Below are 19156 nucleotides of genomic sequence, written 5' to 3' on the forward strand. Positions count from 1 at the left end.
TGCAACAGGAGGAATTACTGAAAGAGGCTGTGCTGGCTGGGGATGAGGCCAAGAAGAAAGTTGATGAACTTGAGCTCAAGGTCAAGGACCTCCAGGCTGATCTCAGAGCTCTGGAAGGGGCTGACAAGGAAAATGCCAACCTCCGCCAGAAGAACAGCGAGCTGACTGTCCAACTCACTAATATTCAGGCGGCCCACAAAAAGGAGCTGAACGAGGAACTCAGCCGCCTGATTACAGAGAATGAAGCCGACTGCGAGGAGCGCATGAAGCTGGCTTGGGACCTCATCCATCCGGACTCTGACTTTGACTATTTCAACCTCCGTTACTTGTATGCTTCTGAAGTTTATGAAGCTCGAGTACTCGGCACTCCTGCCCCTCCTCCTTTCGACGAGTGGGCTGAGAAGGGGTTAGGGTCAGAGCCGGATGGGGTGCCAATGGGAAACCAGCCGGAGCAGCTGCAAGAGCAGACGGCTGAGACTCAGGTTGGGCAAGCTCAAGGGTTGGAGCAGCCTCAGCAACAAGAGCAACAGCAAGATTGATACTCTTTTTTTACTGGCCTGCGTGCCGTGTATTTTCGATGTATCTTTCCCGGACAGGGGTCCGGCTAACATTTCAATTAATCTATTAACCGACACAGTCGGTTTTTCTATCTATTATTTGCAATTTTTTTTTTTTTTTTATATGCATTTTTACAAGTATTTCAGCCGTTCTATATATGCCGGATGAAGAAGAGATACCACAATATGCCCCTGAAATGGCTACCTGTTTACCCCAACAGTAGACAGGCAGTCGTTTCATGGAAGCCGGATGGGGGGTCAGTGACTGACCTAACCTTGCCCCGTCTGGTACAATTATATATAGGATGGGATGTAAAACCGTTTAGGTGGTTACGGTGGCCCATTAGGAATTTCATTTTTTCGGATGGACCTCTTTTGGGTCCTTGCCGGATGAATGCTAGATGCAAAGGATCATCTCTAACGGCTGCAAAATTGTTTGACAAATGCCGTTGAGTTATTGGATCGCTAGAACAATGTTCCACCCAGAAGGGAGCTGTTCTCTCCAGTGATTCACCCGGATGGACCTCTTTTGGGTCCTTGCCGGATGAATCCCAGATGCAAAGGATCATTTCTAACGGCTGCAAATCGTTTTAGACAAACGCCGTTTGAGTTATGGGATCGCTAGAACAATGTTCCACCCAGAAGGGAGCTGTTCTCTTCAGTGATTCACCCGGATGGGTGTCACCGGATGACTGCTCTTTTTGGAGCAGTGGTTTTAACAAGTGTTCTTCCGTCTGTGTTCTTGCACTAGACAGGTGCAAATACAATTGTATGAATGGAAATTATATGCTTTCACATTTCAATCCTTAGAAGTAGTACTTTTTCAAGTTATCTACATTCCAGGTACGAGGCAGCCGCATTCCGTCTGGGGTTTCCAGGCGGTATGTGCCGTTTCTAACTTCTTCAAAAATCCGGTAGGGTCCCTCCCAGTTTGGGGTCAGTTTCCCTTGTTCGTATGCCCTACCAGTTGCTTCAAGCTTTCGTAATACAAAATCTCCAACTTTGAGGGGGCGTTTAAGCACCTTTTTGTTGTAGGCCCTCGTCATTCGAAGGCGGTAGATTTCATGACGCAAGGCGGCGTTGCCCCTTCTTTCTGGAAGAGTATCCAGAGACAGGCGCATGGCTTCCCAATTTGCCTCTTCATCATACAACATGATTCGAAGTGTTGGCTCATATAATTCAATGGGAAGCACCGCCTCTGTGCCATATGCCATAAGGAATGGAGTTTCACCGGTTGACCCCTTCTCAGTAGTTCTGATGGACCAAAGAACGTGAGTTAACTCTTCTGCCCAAAGCCCGCCTGCCTTCTCGATCTTTTTCTTTATGCCGCCTGAGATGAGCTTGTTGAAAGCTTCAACTTGACCGTTTGCTTGCGGACGGCCAACGGATGCAAAGTAGTGGGAAATCCCTTGATCTTGCAACCAAGTCTTCAGGACAGGCATTTCGAACTGGGGGCCATTGTCAAAGACCATTGACATTGGTACACCGAACCGGGTGATGACATTTCTCCAAATGAAGGAGATGACATCCTTAGTTTTGATACCCTTTACCGCCTCGGCCTCAACCCACTTGGTGAAGTAATCAACAGCCACCAAAATGTATCTTCTGCCGCCTGGGGCAGGAGTGTATGGCCCCAAAATATCCATGCCCCATTTTGCAAAGGGAATTGGGCTGTGAATAGCTGTCATATCAGTTGCCGGCTGCCTTGACTGCTTTGAACAAAGCCAGACCGAATTTTTCGATCATGGGATAACGAAGTTCAGCATTCCGGAGGACATGGCTTATAAAGTATACCGGGAGCTGATTACCGTCTCTCTCAGCAAGGAGGACGGCACTCAAGGAGTGATCCGAGACGACCAAGTACATGTAGAGAGCCTCCTGGGGTAGGGGACTCACCAATCTTGGCAAAGAATGCAGGTGTTGCTTCAGCCGTTGAAATGTCGCCTCAGCCTCTTCACCCCATTCAAACCTTGACCTCTTTTTGATTGCTTGAAAGAAATACAGGCACTTGTCACCTGACCGGCTGAGGAATCTCCCCAGTGCCGCCAGGCAACCGGTAAGCTTTTGAGCCTCCCTGACGGTACGTGGCGACTGCATGTCAATCACCGCCTGTACTTTGTCCGGATTGGCTTCTATGCCCCTCTGATCAATCAAAAATCCAAGAAACTTCCCGGACTCAACTCCAAAGACGCATTTTTTAGGATTTAACATGACTTTATGCCGTCTGAGGGTGGTGAGAGTTTCTCGGAGGTCGGCTAGATGATTCGCCTGCAGCTTTGATTTGACAATCATGTCATCAATGTACACCTCCACGTTCCTTCCAATCTGATCATAAAAGACCGAGTTCATCATTCGCTGGAAAGTAGCAGGCGCATTCTTCAACCCAAACGGCATCACCTTGTAGCAATATAGCCCTTGATCTGTGACGAAAGTCGTCTTCTCTTGGTCTTTCTTCCACAAGGGTATCTGATGGAAGCCGGAATAGGCGTCCATGAAACTCATCAGGGCATGGCCGGCTGTAGAGTCTACCAAATGATCTATCTTTGGAAGCGGGTAGCTATCCTTTGGACAAGCCCTGTTGAGGTCCGTGTAATCTACACACATCCGCCAGGTTCCATTCGGCTTTTTCACAAGGACGACATTGGCTACCCAATCCGGGTAGTAACATTGCCGGATGAATCCAGCATCCAAGAGTTTCTTGACCTCGGTTGCTGCCGCCTGGGACCTTTCCTCGCCATGGTTCCGTTTCTTTTGCCTGACCGGCTTCTTCTTAGGATCCACAACGAGTCTATGTACAGCAAGATCCGGACTTACACCCGGCATCTCTTCTACTTCAAAGGCAAACACATCTTTGAACTCCTTCAGCAAAAGGAGCAAACCTGATCCCAAACTTTCAAACGCAGCCGTTCCAACCTTGACGGTTCTGTCTGGTCGACAGTCTTCAAGGACAACATCAATTATTTCTCCTGCCGGCTGAGGGCGAAGGACGTTTGTCCTCTCCCCGGACAGTGATTGCTATTGTTTCTCCTTCACAGGCGCCAGTTGGTCCGCCTTCCTCTTTTTACCGGCTGGCTTTGTAGCCGGTAAGCTTTGATCACAGTTGTCAAGTTCAACAATTTCTTTCTCTTGACCGCCTGTGTCAAGCGTTGGTTTGATGTCCGAGAGGTAACACTCTCTCGCCATCTTTTGGTCCCCACTCAAGGAACCGACTGTGCCATCATCCCTTTCAAACTTTATCAACATTAGAGATGGGATGATGACTGCCTTTGAGAGGTTAAGGGTTGGACGGCCAATAATCAGATTGTAAGCAGTCAGCTCTTCTACAACAAGAAACTTGACAACCATATGCCGGCCCTTACCCTTCTCTCCGAACCGGATGGGTAGATCAATCATGCCCACCGGATGTACTACTCCTCCCCCAAAACCTACAAGAGGGTATGAGGCCGGAAGCATGCTGCTGGGCTTATACTTGAGTTTCTCCAAGCACCGGTAGCTGATGAGGTCGGATGAGCTCCCGGTATCAATCAAGATCCGGCCAACTCTTTGATTGGCGATTTTGCACTCGATGACTATGGGGTCATCATGAGGCCGCCTGACCTCACCCCTATCTCTCTCGGAGATGTTAACTTCCGGAAATGAATATTCAGACGACTGGCCCTCATCCACCGAGTTGACCAGTTTCCGAATGTTGTCTTTTGTGCCCCGAATGGTAGGCCCACCTCCCGCAAATCCACCGGCTATGGTCAGGATGGTTTCCTCATCCGTATCCGATTGAGTAGCCGTCTTCTTTGGGGGTGGTCCTCTTGCTTGTTTAGGTGTACCCCTTGACTTGGAAAGATAAGATTTGAGAGCCCCCTCATCAGCGAGCCGGTCGAAGAGCCTCAGTGTCGTGGCCAATTTCCTCGTGAAAAAGACAATATTTGCTCTTATCCCGGGCGCTTAGAGGACTCTTCATAGGAGACGGTTTTTCAAGATTCAACCGGTCCTTTACTTCGTTGAGAATGGAGGCACAGTCCTTGTTGAACTCGTACTTTGGCACATACGGATCCGACCTCTTCCTTTTCTGGAAAGGTTGTCCGGATGAGTCTGCCGCCCATACCCCCTTTCTCTTGTCTTCCTTTTTGGCCGACTGGGTAGGCCGATTCTCTTTTTTATCGGATCTTTTGTAATCCGTTGGAAGTTTAACAGCACACAATTCCACTGCCTGAATGTAGGCCTCCGCCTTCATGAGTGCCTCGTGAAGAGTGGAGACCCTCTTCCTAACCAAGTCAAACTTAAAAGTTGATCCATCTTTTAAGCCTTTGAAGAAATCAGTATAGGCAACGTCATCAGACAATCCATGGATTTGGATCCTCATCAGGTTAAACCGCCTGACATATGACCGGAGCCCCTCTTTGTCTCCCTGTTGTATTGCCCCTAGATCAAGGCTTGTTTTCTTGGCAGGGATGTTCATAGAAAAGTTGGACGTAAACCAGTAGGCCAAGGTCCTGAAATTATTGATGCATCCGGCTGGGAGGTTACCAAACCAACGTTGAGCAATCCCTTTCAACGTAGCCGGGAAGCACCGGCACCATGCGGCGTCATCCAAACCCTGCAAATACATCAGGTTGGTGTATGCCATAAGGTGATCTTTCGGGTTGGTGGTACCGTCGTAGGCGCCTACCAACACGTTTTTGATTTTAGACGGCTGGGTCATCTCGGTGATTTCTCTGGAGAACGCCGTTGGCTGTTCCCCAAGGTTGAGCAGCCGGAGCTGCCAGTCCATAGGCTGGACGGGCGACTGATGTTGCCCCCCGAAAATACCTGCCTGTGCATAGGGGGATCCAAAGGGCGTATACGGTGTTCCATGCACTTCCGGTTGGATCATATGGGGGCCGGATCGAGCGGAAACCTCGCTCGTCCGGCTGTCATTGTTTGTTCTCGAGTGCCTTCCTGAGGTGGCATTGAAGCTGTCTCGAAAGGTCGATGTTGATGCCGACTCGGATCGCTGAGTCTTTTTATCTTGGATGAGCGTCCGGGCATCAGAATAGACTTTCTTGGTTCCATCCGGCTGAATGTGCCGGACGGGCTTTCTGACTCCATCTATAGGAGTGTGCATCTTTGAGAAATCAAAGAGCCTAGCTGGCATGTCTGACTTCGGATGTGGGGTAGATGCTCTACCCTTGACTGTTTTGGCCGTCTTTTTACCGTGACGCCTTTCTTCCGCCTGACCCTTACGGGGGCCGACTGTGTAGTCCAGAAGGCCTTTGATCTCTCCTTTGAAGCTCATCATCATATTCATGAGCTCATCTCTGGAGACTGGGGAGTCTCCAGCGGTAGAGGTTAACCCAAGCGGCCCCCTAGTTGGCTTGCTAGGAGCCGCCTGGTTCCCTTCCCGTTCTCTCTTATCTTTGGAACGGGTGTTCTTGGTCCTCAAAGAGCCATCCGCAGCAGTGTAGGCTTCCAAGTCATAGTTATCGGCTGTATCTTGGTCCGAATGGACCTCAACCTCCCCAGTAGGCAGATTGCCTTTACCAGGTAGTATAGGCTCAGATGTCATCTAGAAAGTACTCTCCCCACAGACGGCGCCAGATGTTTGGGGGTTTTCTATGTGTCCTTCGGGAGAGTTACAATTTCCTAGCAGACTTCCTTCTTACGCATGTACCTGCACCTAGCAGACTTCCTTCTTGCGCCTGTACCTGCACAAGTAACGGAGACTCCGGATGGGGGGTGGGAGTTCCGCCTCCGAAGATTAAGTTAGTATCTTTTCGAAGTGGAATAAGAACAGTAAAAGCTTCTCGGTTCGAGAGCGTTTCAGTAGGTTTTGGCTTTGTTTGGTTTTTTTGTGGTTGCAATTAATGTATATGTGTCATAAATGAGGTCTACCCTTACTATTTATAGTAAGGGAGAACTGTACCTCAATTAGGGTATAAGGGACACGTGTCTGCAAAGGAATTGGGCCTTTGCAGACCGCTGAAAGATTGACACGTGTCAAGCCTTTATTGGGCCACGTGTCTTAGGGTATTTTCACCCTAAACAAGAGTGACAAGATGTGGCAAATAGGTCGTGGATACTTTCTAGTCGAGTATGGGCTGAATCGAGTTGAGTCAATTTCAGATTTGTTGATAGTTGTTGTAGACTCAATTTCGATTAAAGTCATCCTCTTTTCGGTTATAGTTTGAGTTTGAGTCAGTTTCAGATTATCTAATTTCGGGTATCTTACAAGTTCAGATATGGTCCTTATAACTGTTATAAGAGTAATTAAGGTGACCACCTAGGGAGATTAATGGCGGTTGAGATTCCTTAAACAGACTTGGTAGTAGCCGTTGGATCATAGGCACCAAAAAAAGTGGCCCACAAAATAAGCTAAGGCCTTAGGTAGACCTCCACCATCAAATTATGGCCCACAAACTAATTCATTAATATTTTTTTCAAAAAATAAAATACCCTTTTTTATTTTTAGATTTTAATTTATAAGGATTTCATAAGAAGGTGATTGCACTTGGAAGACAAGGTAATGTGATAAACAGAGTGGATAAACCATGCATTAATAACAACTTAAAGATAAATTCTGAGCATTAATTATTCTTGGTTCAAGGAAAGTGCAAATCTCAATTAAGGTTGTCAAATTTGTACTTAAATTAGTGGGACGTTTTGTAGCACTAACCACCTTATATCCACATGATATCTTGGCTTGTACCTTCCACCTTACCACAAAACTTTAATATGTATCATGTATGTGTGTCTTTCAATTTTCTTTCTGACATGAAAATGGGATTTATTCCTTGATCTTTACATATCATGGGAGCTGTATTTGTGTAACCAAACAACTTGACAATACTAACAAAGTAAACATTGCGATAAGGGGGCATGTTTCGTGGACTTATGAGACTCTACGAGGTAAAAAAGTGTGGATCGTCTTGATCTGTTTGTTCATGATATGTAAGGTTGAGATCAAAATTATTAATCGAGTACTTTTGAAATTTTATTTTAGTTGTAGTTGGCTCATAGACTTGCAAACTTCACTTTGTCCCCAATACCTAACATCATCGCAACTATGATAGAGTCATGTGATACTGTTGTTTTTGCCGATTTTTGGTAGAGCTATGAATACACCCATATAGTTTTACACTTTTAATTACATGATTGTTTTATCACATTATTGTCTACATATCAATGTTCTTATCAAATCAATTTCTTTTTTTTTTTGGACGGGAAGTAGAGGCTTTTATTAAGTACTCATAGAATCAGAGATTACACAAGATTGAGCCTCAAGTGGGACTTCTTCAATCCACACTCTAAGCTCGTAAAAGTTTCTGCTTAATTGTGCTAACCTATGAGCAACCATATTGCCTCTTCTACCAACATGAGAACATGAGAAAAACGAACATAATTTTGCAAGCTCCATAATGTCACGCACAATCAGACCCATACGAGAAGCCTCGATTCTTTGCTGCTTGAGATGGCGATATAAATTCAGGCTATCCGTTTCAAGTTCATTATTATCAAGGCCAGCCTCAAATGCAATGCTGATGGAGTGTCTAGCTGCAAGTGCCTCAGCAACATCAACACTCACATCTCCTTTATATTTCAATCAGGTAGCAGCCATAACATCTCCCACATGATCACGCATAACGCCACCAAAACCCACAAAACCAACAGCAAAACACGCAGCATCACAGTTAACTTTATAGCAGGTCACACTCGGTGGTTTCCAGGTTTGACAGGTGGGGGCAGTAGCAGGAACAAGAACACTAGCTACTTCATTTGCAATTTTGAACTCCCCAACAATATGCATAGCTCTCTTGATCACATTAACTTCTAAGACTTCCTTTTTCTCAAACAGCCAGGCATTTCTTCTAAGCCATATGCCCCAAAGCAGACTCCAAAACAAACTCCACCAAGTAGAGTCTGTAACCTTTTTTTCCAAAAGTAGATATTAGGTCCAAAAGGACGATAGAGTACATCCACTTACATCCAGACGGAGAGGCGAGGAATACCATATTCTGGAGGCACCTGAACACAAAACACAGAGCGTGCATCAGGTCTTCATTAGCATCATCGCACATTAGGCACACCTTATCAATAATCATATCTCTCTTAGAGAAATTTTCACGAACTGGAACTCCATTGTGTAAAGCTTTCCATCCAAACAACTTGATTTTCGGGGGAATAGCTGCATTCCATGCTTTATCCCAGATTTTATCTTTGCTAACAGAGGAAGACGAGGCCTTGTCATTTATGTGAGTGTACAATCAACATAATAAGCACTTCGGACACTAAAAGACCCAGATTTTGTATTTGTCCATGACCAAAAATCCTCACAATCATACTTAGCTACAGGGATACTAGAGATTGCTTTAACTTCCCACTCAGAAAAGTGAGCTCCAAGCATGCTGTGATTCCATATACCATCAGACAACAAGTCACTAACCAGCCTTGGACCCTCAGGGCAGTAATTTGCTTGGGGAGAACACGGAATTTGGGCAGCGTTGGAACCCATGGGTCATCCCAGATTGCCACTATACTTCCTTTTCCAACAATCTTCATAGCACCCTTAGAGATGAGTTCTCTAGCAGATAAGATAAACGCCATGTAAAGCTAGCCCCACTCGGAATTTTTGTCTCCATGAACTCAGCATTAGGAAAATACTTCCCTTTGAGAACTCTCACCATAAGGGAGTTTGTATAGGTGAGGATTCTCCATGCCTGCTTGGCTAAAATTGCTTTGTTGAAAATTTGAAGGTTTCTCATTCCTAGGCCCCCATCTTTTTTTTCGAGAGGTGCATTTTGTGCCACGCAATAAAAAAAAGTTATTTCTTCTAACCCCAAATTAAAAAAAGTTTCTACACAATCTTTCCACCTCATTGAGAATGCTAACGGGAATTGAAAAACATTGCACTGCATAAGTTGGGATAGCTTGAGCAATGGATTTGATGAGAACCTCCCGACCAGCTTGAGAAAGATACCCTTGTTTTCATCCCTCAGCTTTTTCCAGACTCTATCTTGAATAGATTGAAAAACCCTCTTTTTTAAACGCCCTAGATAAGTAGGAAGGCCAAGATATTTGTCATGTACATCTACCGCCTCAAAGGATAACTTCATCTGAAGCAATTGTTTCTTTTCCATGCTCACATTTCGGCTACAAGACATTTCAGATTTTTCCATATTCAATTTCTGACCGGAAGCAGCTTCATAGACAGAAAGGATATCACGCACATTTTCAACTTTATCCTCATTTGCACGGACAAATAATAAACTATCATCCGCAAAGAAAAGGTGAGAGATCGGACTCAAATAAACTCAGTATCTAGCTCTAGCCTTTAAGTTAGCTATGTAGTTCAAGTAGAGCTCAAATCAAAGCTAAAGCATGTAAATACAACACTAGTTGATTTCTTCCAATTGAAATTCATTGTCATACTAGTATATCCTAATTCATCACATAACCTTCCACAATATAAGTTCATACTTGTATAAGCTAAGAGTGCAAATTAATACTAAAATGCCAAAGAAAAAGTGCATTTTTGAGATGTGTTGTATAAGTCTCTTACCCTTTTACACTTTTATCTAGATTAGATTAGATAATTTCCCCCTTTTTCTACTCCCTTACATACAAAAAATTGAATAGAATCTTTTAAAAAAAAAAAAATTAATAATAATGATAATAATAATAATAATTAAAAAAAAAAACAGTTTCATATGACGTGTATGCACAAGTGACATTACATCTAATACGAAGTATATTTGATGGTAAGGAACTAAAAAATACTCTGTTCTCTCTTCAAACCTAGCCACCATCATAAAACATAGGGATGCCATCGATTATATCGATGGTAAGCCCCAAATTCTTCTTCAATTTAATGTTTTTAGCCAATAAAGATCACCAACAGTATGGTGATTATAGTCAGTCCCTCTATGTAAGGTTTAGTTGGTTCCCTAATGATGGGATTTTTAGTATTGTTTTTTTTTTTATTTTTCGTGTGTGCGGAGATACAAATTTGGAATATTAGTTTTGCAAATTTAGGGAATTGCGGGTCTGTTGGTTTAGGAGTGCAAATGTAGAAGATTCGTCTAGCAAATTTGTCGATCTTGATGAGCAATCAAGTTTTATCACTTTTGCGACTATATATCAATGGAGCTCCGTCAAGAACGATGCAAAGACATCTAAAATTATTAAGAAGCAGTTTAAAAGCGATGCCATTAGTTTAGAGGTGTTAAATACTTGTATTGAGAATTTAGATCTCTTAAGGAATAATTGATGGTGCCGAATGACTATTATTATTCAATGAAATCACCCCTTCCTATTCCATTAAAAAACAAAAAAAAAAGTATATTTGATGGTACTAACTATTAAGAGTTGGTTGTCCACCATATAATCGTTATGTTAATAAATACTTTGTAGCATTTTATATAAATTGAACACAAGTCGTTTTGAAAAACAAATACCCTAACCGTTTTGTCCTACGTTTTTATTTAAGGTTAGGAAATCCCTCCTCCAAGCACTAAGAATCTAAGGTAAGAGTCTTACGGTGTTATCAAGTGAGTCAAAACTAATTTTGCCAAACATACCCTTAGCGACCTTGTTAATAATGAACACTGAATATGATCCAAAGGACCCTGGCAAACACAACACCTGGAATACAAGGGAAGGAAGAAAGCAGGGGAATGAGAACATCCATCACGTGTTCACAATCACATAAATCAGATCCTGCTATTCATTCTTTCAAACGTGGACCAACTTTATACAAATACCCTTCAAATTATTAACCAATCAATTAATTATTTATTTTATTTAATTAATCAATAATTAATCCCCTTAATTTAATCCTTCTTATTAAATCCCCGCCTAAATCCTTTATATACCTTTCAAAATCAAACCCAAAAAAAAAATCAAAAAAATTCCAGCCAAAAAGGCAAAAAGCACATTCCATAAAATCATAAATTAATTTTTAAAAGATCATTCCCCATATTCACTCTTCCCTCCCCTTCATTTTCTCTCTCTTCACATTACTTTCTCTCTCCTCTTTTTTTGAAATTCATTCAATCAATATTTTTTTGAGCTACTTGTTATTATTATTGCTAGTACAAAGTACTTAGTAATTTTGAAGAAAGATTTGATTTTTATTTTAGGGTTTTATTTATTTTTGTTTGTTGAATTTGGGAGTAAAAATCGGAATCTGAGCAGATCTCGCCGGAAAAATCGGTCAGAAAAATGGCGAACGGTGAAGCGACGGCGGCGCCGGCGAAGTTAACGACGTCGGCGTCGTTTAAGTACCGGAAAAAGAGCGGCGGACATTCGAGAGTAAATTCGGGTGTTGAAGATGTTGTTCATTTGTTGCACGGTTCTGATCCTGTTCGCGTTGAGCTCACTCGCCTTGAGAATGAAGTTCGAGGTTTTTTTTTTCCCTTTATTTATTATTTTTATTGTTAAATAAATTAATTATTTTATTGTTGGCATTTTTGAAAATTTGAATTTTTTTGGTATTCGTTTGGAATATCGTGATACCGAATGAACCTATAATTCAATGATTACAAACATATAGCTCGAAGAATATGAATATATAGTTTATTTGCTATTGTGTTCACATGGAAATTTATAGAATGATGTAAGGGTTTTTTTTTTTTAATTTTTGAAGAAGATTTAAGGGTGTATTTGATTGTTATGTGGTTTAATTTTTTGGAATTTAAATTTTTGATGGATATTTTGAGAGGCAATTTTTTTATTTTTTTTTGAATCTATATTAATTGGCATTTTCAAATTGTTGCTGAAAATATAAGGAATGCTCTTTTATTTTTCTTTTGATTGATTTATGCGATTTTTCTATGTTTTTTTTATTTTATTTTATTTTTTTATTATTATTTAGAAAATTGATTTAAAAATGGGTTTGTAAATTTAGGTAGAGGATGTTCCGTTTTGAGTTGTGACTGCTGGGTTCTGTCACTTTTTTTGATCAATTCTTAATTAAGTAAAAGGTTTTTTTTTTTTTGCTTTATTAATCGAATTTGTATTTTAGGTAGTTGAATGACTTTTAGTGTTTTAATTTTTTAATTGAATAATTAAGTGTTAATTAATATGAAATTGTTGTCTCCTTGCTATAATTTAATTAAGAGTCAATTATGGAGAATTAATATTGGATCTTAGGTAGATTATGTTGTATTTTATGACAAATTTAAGCTTAATTTCCTTAGATGGAAATGATTAATTTTATTAGGTTATTTAATTGCAAAAATGTACATTTCTATTTTATAGCATCAAAAAGTAACATAGCATCTATTGACTGAAGAGGTAAGTTAGATGATTACGCTACCTCAGGAATTATGTTTTCCCTATAACTTAATAATGTTATGGATAAAATTTGAAAACTTTGAATCGTAATGCATACTCTTTACTAAAACAAGAATAATTTGTCCAAATGTGATCTATTAGAGGGCTGCAACATTTGCATATAATTACTTTTTTTGAGACCGATGACGAAATCAATGGTTAATTTGGATATGAACAAAAGGTTAAGAGGTTTAGTAGAAAATGGTTGATATTTATGGAAAAAATAATTAACTTTTGATGATGGCGAACTGATGTTTTTCCGCTTTATTAGGATATGATTATGAAAGTGAAGAGAATAGTCTTACTGTATGGGAGGACTTACTTTTACTATATTGAGTGAATACTGATTAGAAAACATCACTATACAGACCCTCTTCCTGGCAAGCTTTATGTGGCTATTTATCATGATGACTGTGTGGAATAATGGAGGCAGTTTAGGTGTTTAGCTTGTCTACATATTACTCCGTGTTAGACAACGTTTGTGCTGGGTTCAATGGCTGTCAACCCGGCTGGTCTAGTTAGTAGTTATTGTATAGTAGTTAAAGTTTGGATTTGTCCTTGCATATTAGGGTAAATTAGCATAGGCCTCCTAGTATTGGGGTGGTGTCTTGTGAATAGGAAGCAAATTGCAGTAGTTATACTTACATTGGGTCTGATAATCCGAATTGTACTTGATTGTCCTTCAAATTGTAGGATATTTGTTTTTATTACTTAAATAAGCTGGTGCATGATCAGATGGATGCCATGTAAATGTGTCTAATTCATGTATACTTTTTTTCCCCATGCTGCAGAGAAGGATAGAGAATTAGGAGAAGCTCATGCAGAAATCAAGGGATTAAAACATTCAGAACGCCTCAAAGAAAAGGCAGTCGAAGAGGTATTTTTGACATAAATCTGCCTCCCCTACATTCTTGCACTATGCATAGTTCCCAAGCTTCCCATCTTCCCATCTTCCCAATACTCAATTTGCAATGTGATTTCGAGTTTTAAAACCACTGTATTAAAAGGCACTCTATGTACTATGATTTGAGACGCGTTAGGCATGGTGATCTCAGTGAGGTGTAATTGGTGCATTTTAGGCACTGGAAAAGCATTTGTCATGTATATGTGTGTTATATAAAATTGTTGCCGGTTTTAAGCTTTAAATTCTAACAAGCTGTAACCCTATGCAAGTGCATCCAAATGACTAAGATGTTTTGAAGATTTTAATTTTATATATTATTTAATTCACTTAGATTCAAAGAGTCATTAAAAAAAAAAAAAAAAAAAAAAAAATCAAAAGTGGGCTATCATGAAGGATTGCCTCAAAACTACAACCTTTAAAGTATGGATTAATTATATTTCCAAATTTTGGATACTGATGAAACATCGACACAATGGCTAACCAATATCGAGCAAAGGTACAAATAAGGTTCCTTTTTTTTTTTTTTTTTTTTTTTTAATTTTAATTTTTAGTAATGTTGTTGATTTGCTGTAATGAAACTATTATGAACTCAATCCAATAAAGAAATTAGTTTGTTAGTTCTTGCAAACAAAATCTAATAACGAAACACATGGGAGTAATTGATCAATCAAGAGAAAGTTTGAGGAAAATTAAGGGATGGGAGTCAAAAGTAATTGAAGAGCGGGAGAAGGGAAAGAGGTGAACAGCTGCACAGGGGAAATTATTAGTATATCTAAGTTGGACCTGGATTTTTGTAAAATACTATGAGTGCATTGTTATAATGTTTGTAGCTAATTTTATTTTTATGCTAAGACTTTGAAATATTGGTTAGGTGTATGATCATAGTTTCCCATGGAATACATGTGCGTTTGCTTAGGTTTACACCTCGGCCTCTCGTTATATGCTTAGGCCTTGGGAACCTATAAGTGAATATTTTTCATGGTTTCCATATTACTACTCGATGCACATCTATCTCAGTTGTGCTAATATTATTGACAGGCAAATATGATAGCTTCTTCTTGCGTAATGCTTAATAATAGACAAAGTGTCGTACAATCATGATGTGGATCAATTTAATCAAGAACCAATGGCCATAAAAGGATTATAAATAGTAAGTGAACCATACTCTATTTTTGTTTGATCAATGAAACCGAGGACAGTACACAGTGAACTTAATAGTTTCCTAGATGTTTTTTGTCCCTCTGAAGAAGCTCATTTGAGTTGAACTTGTTATATGAATAAAATCTTCTAAAGATACAATTAAAAAAAATTAAATATTGGAATCTAGGTTGGGCTGTAAAACAATGCTTTCTCTGCAATGACTTTTAATGTCTTTTCTGGTCTTTAATATTTGTGCTCTTGTACAAAATAACATCATGATTGCAAGTTCCATAATTTCGGGCATGGAGTCTTCCATTGACGATCTACCATACCATCTGCGTTTATTGGTATAAGAGAGAAGTCAGAGAACAATTTTTTTTTTTTTTTGTATTTGGTTAATGTGCACATCCTGTTATCGTGGTAATTTGTGCTGAACACTGCCTTCTTTCACCTCTTAAGGGTATACTTTGCACATAGTTCATTGAGATACATGTTCAGTTTTGTACAAATGAACATGGCTGTTTGCTGATGCTGATCACACGTTATTTGGCTCTGTTCCAGCTTAGTGAAGAGCTTCAGAAGGTGGATGGGAAATTAAAAACTACTGAGGCTAATCTGGAAAGCAAGGTACCAAGCATAATTATTATTAGTCCTAATGAAACTTTATCTTCAGAACTTTAAGCATAGAGGATGGCTTATGGATGCTATAATGAAGTGTCAACTTAATATTGCAGAATCTTGAAATAAAAAAGATAAATGAAGAGAAGAAAGCAGCTCTTGCTGCACAATTTGCTGCAGAAGCCACACTTAGACGCGTACATGCTGCTCAAAAGGATGATGACATGCCACCAATAGAGGCCATTATTGCTCCGCTAGAGGCGGAGCTAAAGCTGTCAAAACAGGAGGTACATCTTGTCCATGTTTTCTTCATTTAGTGCTGCATCAACCCATTATTAATTTTCCTACTCGAAAGTCAATTTGTTAAGGTGATTTGCATGAATGCTGCGTATCTCATCTTTGGCCGTTTCCTTATTTGGATGTAAAACCAGTTCTTGTGGAGTTGGAGAAAAGTTCTGATTCACTGGTCTATTTCTTTTCTAGATTGCGAAATTGCAGGATGACAACAGGGCATTGGATCGTCTTACAAAATCCAAGGAAGCTGCATTATTGGAGGCAGAGAAAACTGTTCAGATGGCTATGGCAAAAGCATCCATGGTTGATGATTTGCAGAACAAGAACCAGGAGTTGATGAAGCAGATTGAAATATGTCAGGTATACTGATTTGCTGTTTCTAATTTTTTTTAGTCAAAGTACACAAACATGGTCACTTTTCAGCTGCTTATTAAATTATATGGATTCTATCAGGAGGAGAACAAAATTTTGGACAAAATGCATCGTCAAAAGGTAGCAGAAGTTGAAAAGTTAACACAAACAGTTCGGGAGCTTGAGGAAGCAGTGTTGGCTGGTGGAGCAGCTGCCAATGCTGTGCGTGATTACCAACGTAAAGTGCAGGAGATGAATGTAATTCTATGTTCTTATAGCGGATGTTTCAAGAAAAAGACAGCTTGATCGGTATGACTTGTGCTTTATGCTGATACTGAACTCTTTTTTTTTTTCTTTACAGGAGGAGAAGAAAACCCTAGACAGGGAGCTTGCTCGTGCAAAAGTAAACGCTAATAGAGTTGCTACTGTTGTGGCAAATGAGTGGAAAGATGGCAATGACAAAGTAATGCCTGTAAAGCAATGGCTTGAAGAGAGAAAATATTATCAGGCATGTAATCTAGTTATTTGGTTTTCAGTTGACTGTCTTGATGACCTTAATAAAGATAAGGATGACAATGGCCTAAACTATGTATCAAGCTTTCACCTTAATCACTTTCTGTTTGCTTCTCTTAGACTTTGACTTATAAGGATGACCTCAAGTGGGTGAAACTGTGAAAGCCATCTAAGAAACAGCAACCTACAATAATGCCTGTAGTAGATGACATGAATCTCGGGTTCTCAAATTTTTTATTTAGTGGGTCTTGATTACTCTTCTTTAATAGGTCTCTGTTTTTCTTTCTAATGAATGTTAATGTTGAAAACATTTATATTGTTTAAATAATATCTTTGCTATTTCTGCATCATTGCAGGGAGAAATGCAACAACTTAAGGAAAAGCTTGCTGTTGCCGAGCGTACAGCTAAAGCAGAAGCACAGTTAAAAGTGAGGCACCTTTATTTTCTTCATTTTGATGTAGTACATCATTCTCTATGGTTGTCTAATACTTGCATTACTTTCCATTAGGAGAAATACCAATTAAGGTTTAAGGTTTTAGAAGAAAGACTGAGAGGATCTCCAAGTGTCAACTCTTCCCGTGTCACCCCGGAAAGAAGAAGCATAAGCAGTGGTCGAACACGACGCCAATCTCTTGGAGGAGTAGAGAATTTCTCAAGGGTGGCTTCTAATGGATATTTGTCAAAAAGAACAACAAATTCACCATCCGGGACTCTACGATCTAATAGTGTAGTTGCATTGCTAACGAATGCCAAGAATCCATCACAGTCATTTGATGGCAGTGATAAATCTCAAGAAGGAGGTAAGCCATGTCCAATGATGCCAAGCATAACTTCTAATGGTGTTGACAAGACTCACAATGGCTCCCAAAAAGAGGATGATCACAATAATCTAGTTGGAAAGACAAAAACAGATTGTGATGACTATGTATCTGGGGCATTGTATGATATGTTACAAAAGGAAGTTGTTACTCTCAGGAAATCTTGTAATGAGAAAGCTCAGAGCCTCAAGGACAAGGATGACGCTATTGAGGTTAGAAATTGCTGCAACTTCCAAACTCGCGATCTTTGTTTTATTCCAATGATGGTTACATCTTACCTTAATGTATGAATTTCTCAGATGTTATCAAAGAAGGTTGAGACCTTGAACAAGGCGATGGAAGTTGAAGCGAAGAAAATGAGGAGAGAAGTAGCAGCGATGGAAAAGGAAGTTGCTTCCATGCGTACTAACAAGGAAAATGATCAAAGGAACCGGAGAATGAGTATGGCTAGAGGGGTTGTCAATGGTTCTCAGCCACATTCTGCAAGGTAAAGTATTGGGACATATTGAAGGTTATTTATTTAATTTGATTCTTTTCTTTATATGGGATGTATTGTTTTTTAACCAGGTTATCTTTTATATCATTCAGGAACATTCGGAATATGTAGGGAATGATCCTTGGAAGGTAAAATTACACTCGTAAGGATTCAGTCCTTGAACTCTAGGATGATAGGGCTTTATTTTACAGATTTCTCCCTCCACAACTCGCTTTCTTCTGACATTCCCGCTTCCTATTCAAGAGGCTTCCCCAGTCTGCTATTCATTTGTAAAGAGCTGACTTCTAAATTGGTCCACGGAGAATTACATCAATCGTGTATATTTTTGTATTAACATGAGTGTGAATCTATGTGAAAGTAGTGGTGTGTATTAGGTTTTTGTGGTCATCTTTCAATTATATTTGATTTTGAAGGATTGCTGATATTCTGTAAAGGGCATGGTTGCATGCCCCAGTTGCTACTCTTGAACTTGAAGTACGGGTGAAAGCTACTTTGACTTCATAACTAGTTATGGATTATAGATCTTTTCTGAAATACCTCCAATTTCCATGTTTGTCATAATTGATTGTATTAGGAAATGAAACTATCTTCAGTTCCATTAAAGAGTTAAACAAGACTAACCAGAAACTTGAGTTGCAATGCAAGAAGAATTTGCATACCGGGCGAAAACCCTGACTAGTGCTAAAGTTTTTGAGCTGCACCCTTGGGGGCTGGGGGAGTGCAGGGTTAGTTACCGTTATCCATCTTTGCCCCACTAACATTCTTAATATTGATAGACAATTGGTAATCAAATAACATATTTTTAGACTCAAACTCTCGTTGCCTATTATTTTTATTATTATTTTTGAAAGGACTCTCATTACCTATTAAACTAGTTTGTAATTTCAATTACAATTTACATATGGTATCTATAAGGAATTTTTCTTGCACATTCTCCATAAATTTTTGCAAGTAGCTTACCATGACTATTGGAGTGGGGATTTTACTTGTAGTAGAATAAGCAACCTGCTCAAACAAGCTACATACACTGGTAGTAGATTTTTTTTTTTTTTTTGAACGGACTGCTAGCAGAATTTGATTATATTATACTTGTATAAAATAAGAAAAACATTGGTATCAATTACTTCGTAATAAACTTCGTGGTAATGATACAATGTGTTG

At 39.9% G+C, this 19156-nt stretch overlaps 1 protein-coding gene across 1 annotated transcript; it reads left to right on the top strand.

Annotated features, from left to right (window-relative positions):
* Nucleotides 1–11427: 11427 nt before the first annotated feature.
* On the top strand, nt 11428–18531 carry LOC110711807 (microtubule-associated protein 70-2-like). The gene is made up of 11 exons (XM_021890233.1): nt 11428–11928; nt 13652–13737; nt 15466–15531; nt 15639–15809; nt 16006–16176; nt 16270–16425; nt 16529–16675; nt 17037–17108; nt 17190–17711; nt 17799–17986; nt 18088–18531. Exons 1-11 carry the CDS (start codon nt 11748–11750, stop codon nt 18104–18106), a joined length of 1779 nt encoding a protein of 592 aa, XP_021745925.1. The 5' UTR covers nt 11428–11747; the 3' UTR covers nt 18107–18531.
* Nucleotides 18532–19156: the final 625 nt, after the last annotated feature.

This window comes from Chenopodium quinoa, unplaced genomic scaffold (assembly GCF_001683475.1).
Source record: "Chenopodium quinoa cultivar QQ74 unplaced genomic scaffold, ASM168347v1, whole genome shotgun sequence".
Lineage (NCBI taxonomy): Eukaryota > Viridiplantae > Streptophyta > Magnoliopsida > Caryophyllales > Amaranthaceae > Chenopodium > Chenopodium quinoa.

Excerpts from the sequence above, each read along its gene's own strand:
- LOC110711807 (XM_021890233.1), top strand. The coding sequence starts at position 11,748 with ATGGCGAACGGTGAAGCGACGGCGGCGCCGGCGAAGTTAACGACGTCG. Across the intron at positions 11,929-13,651 it reads CCTTGAGAATGAAGTTCGAG|AGAAGGATAGAGAATTAGGA; the intron begins GTTTTTTTTTTC and ends CCCATGCTGCAG. Across the intron at positions 15,810-16,005 it reads TAAAGCTGTCAAAACAGGAG|ATTGCGAAATTGCAGGATGA; the intron begins GTACATCTTGTC and ends TTTCTTTTCTAG.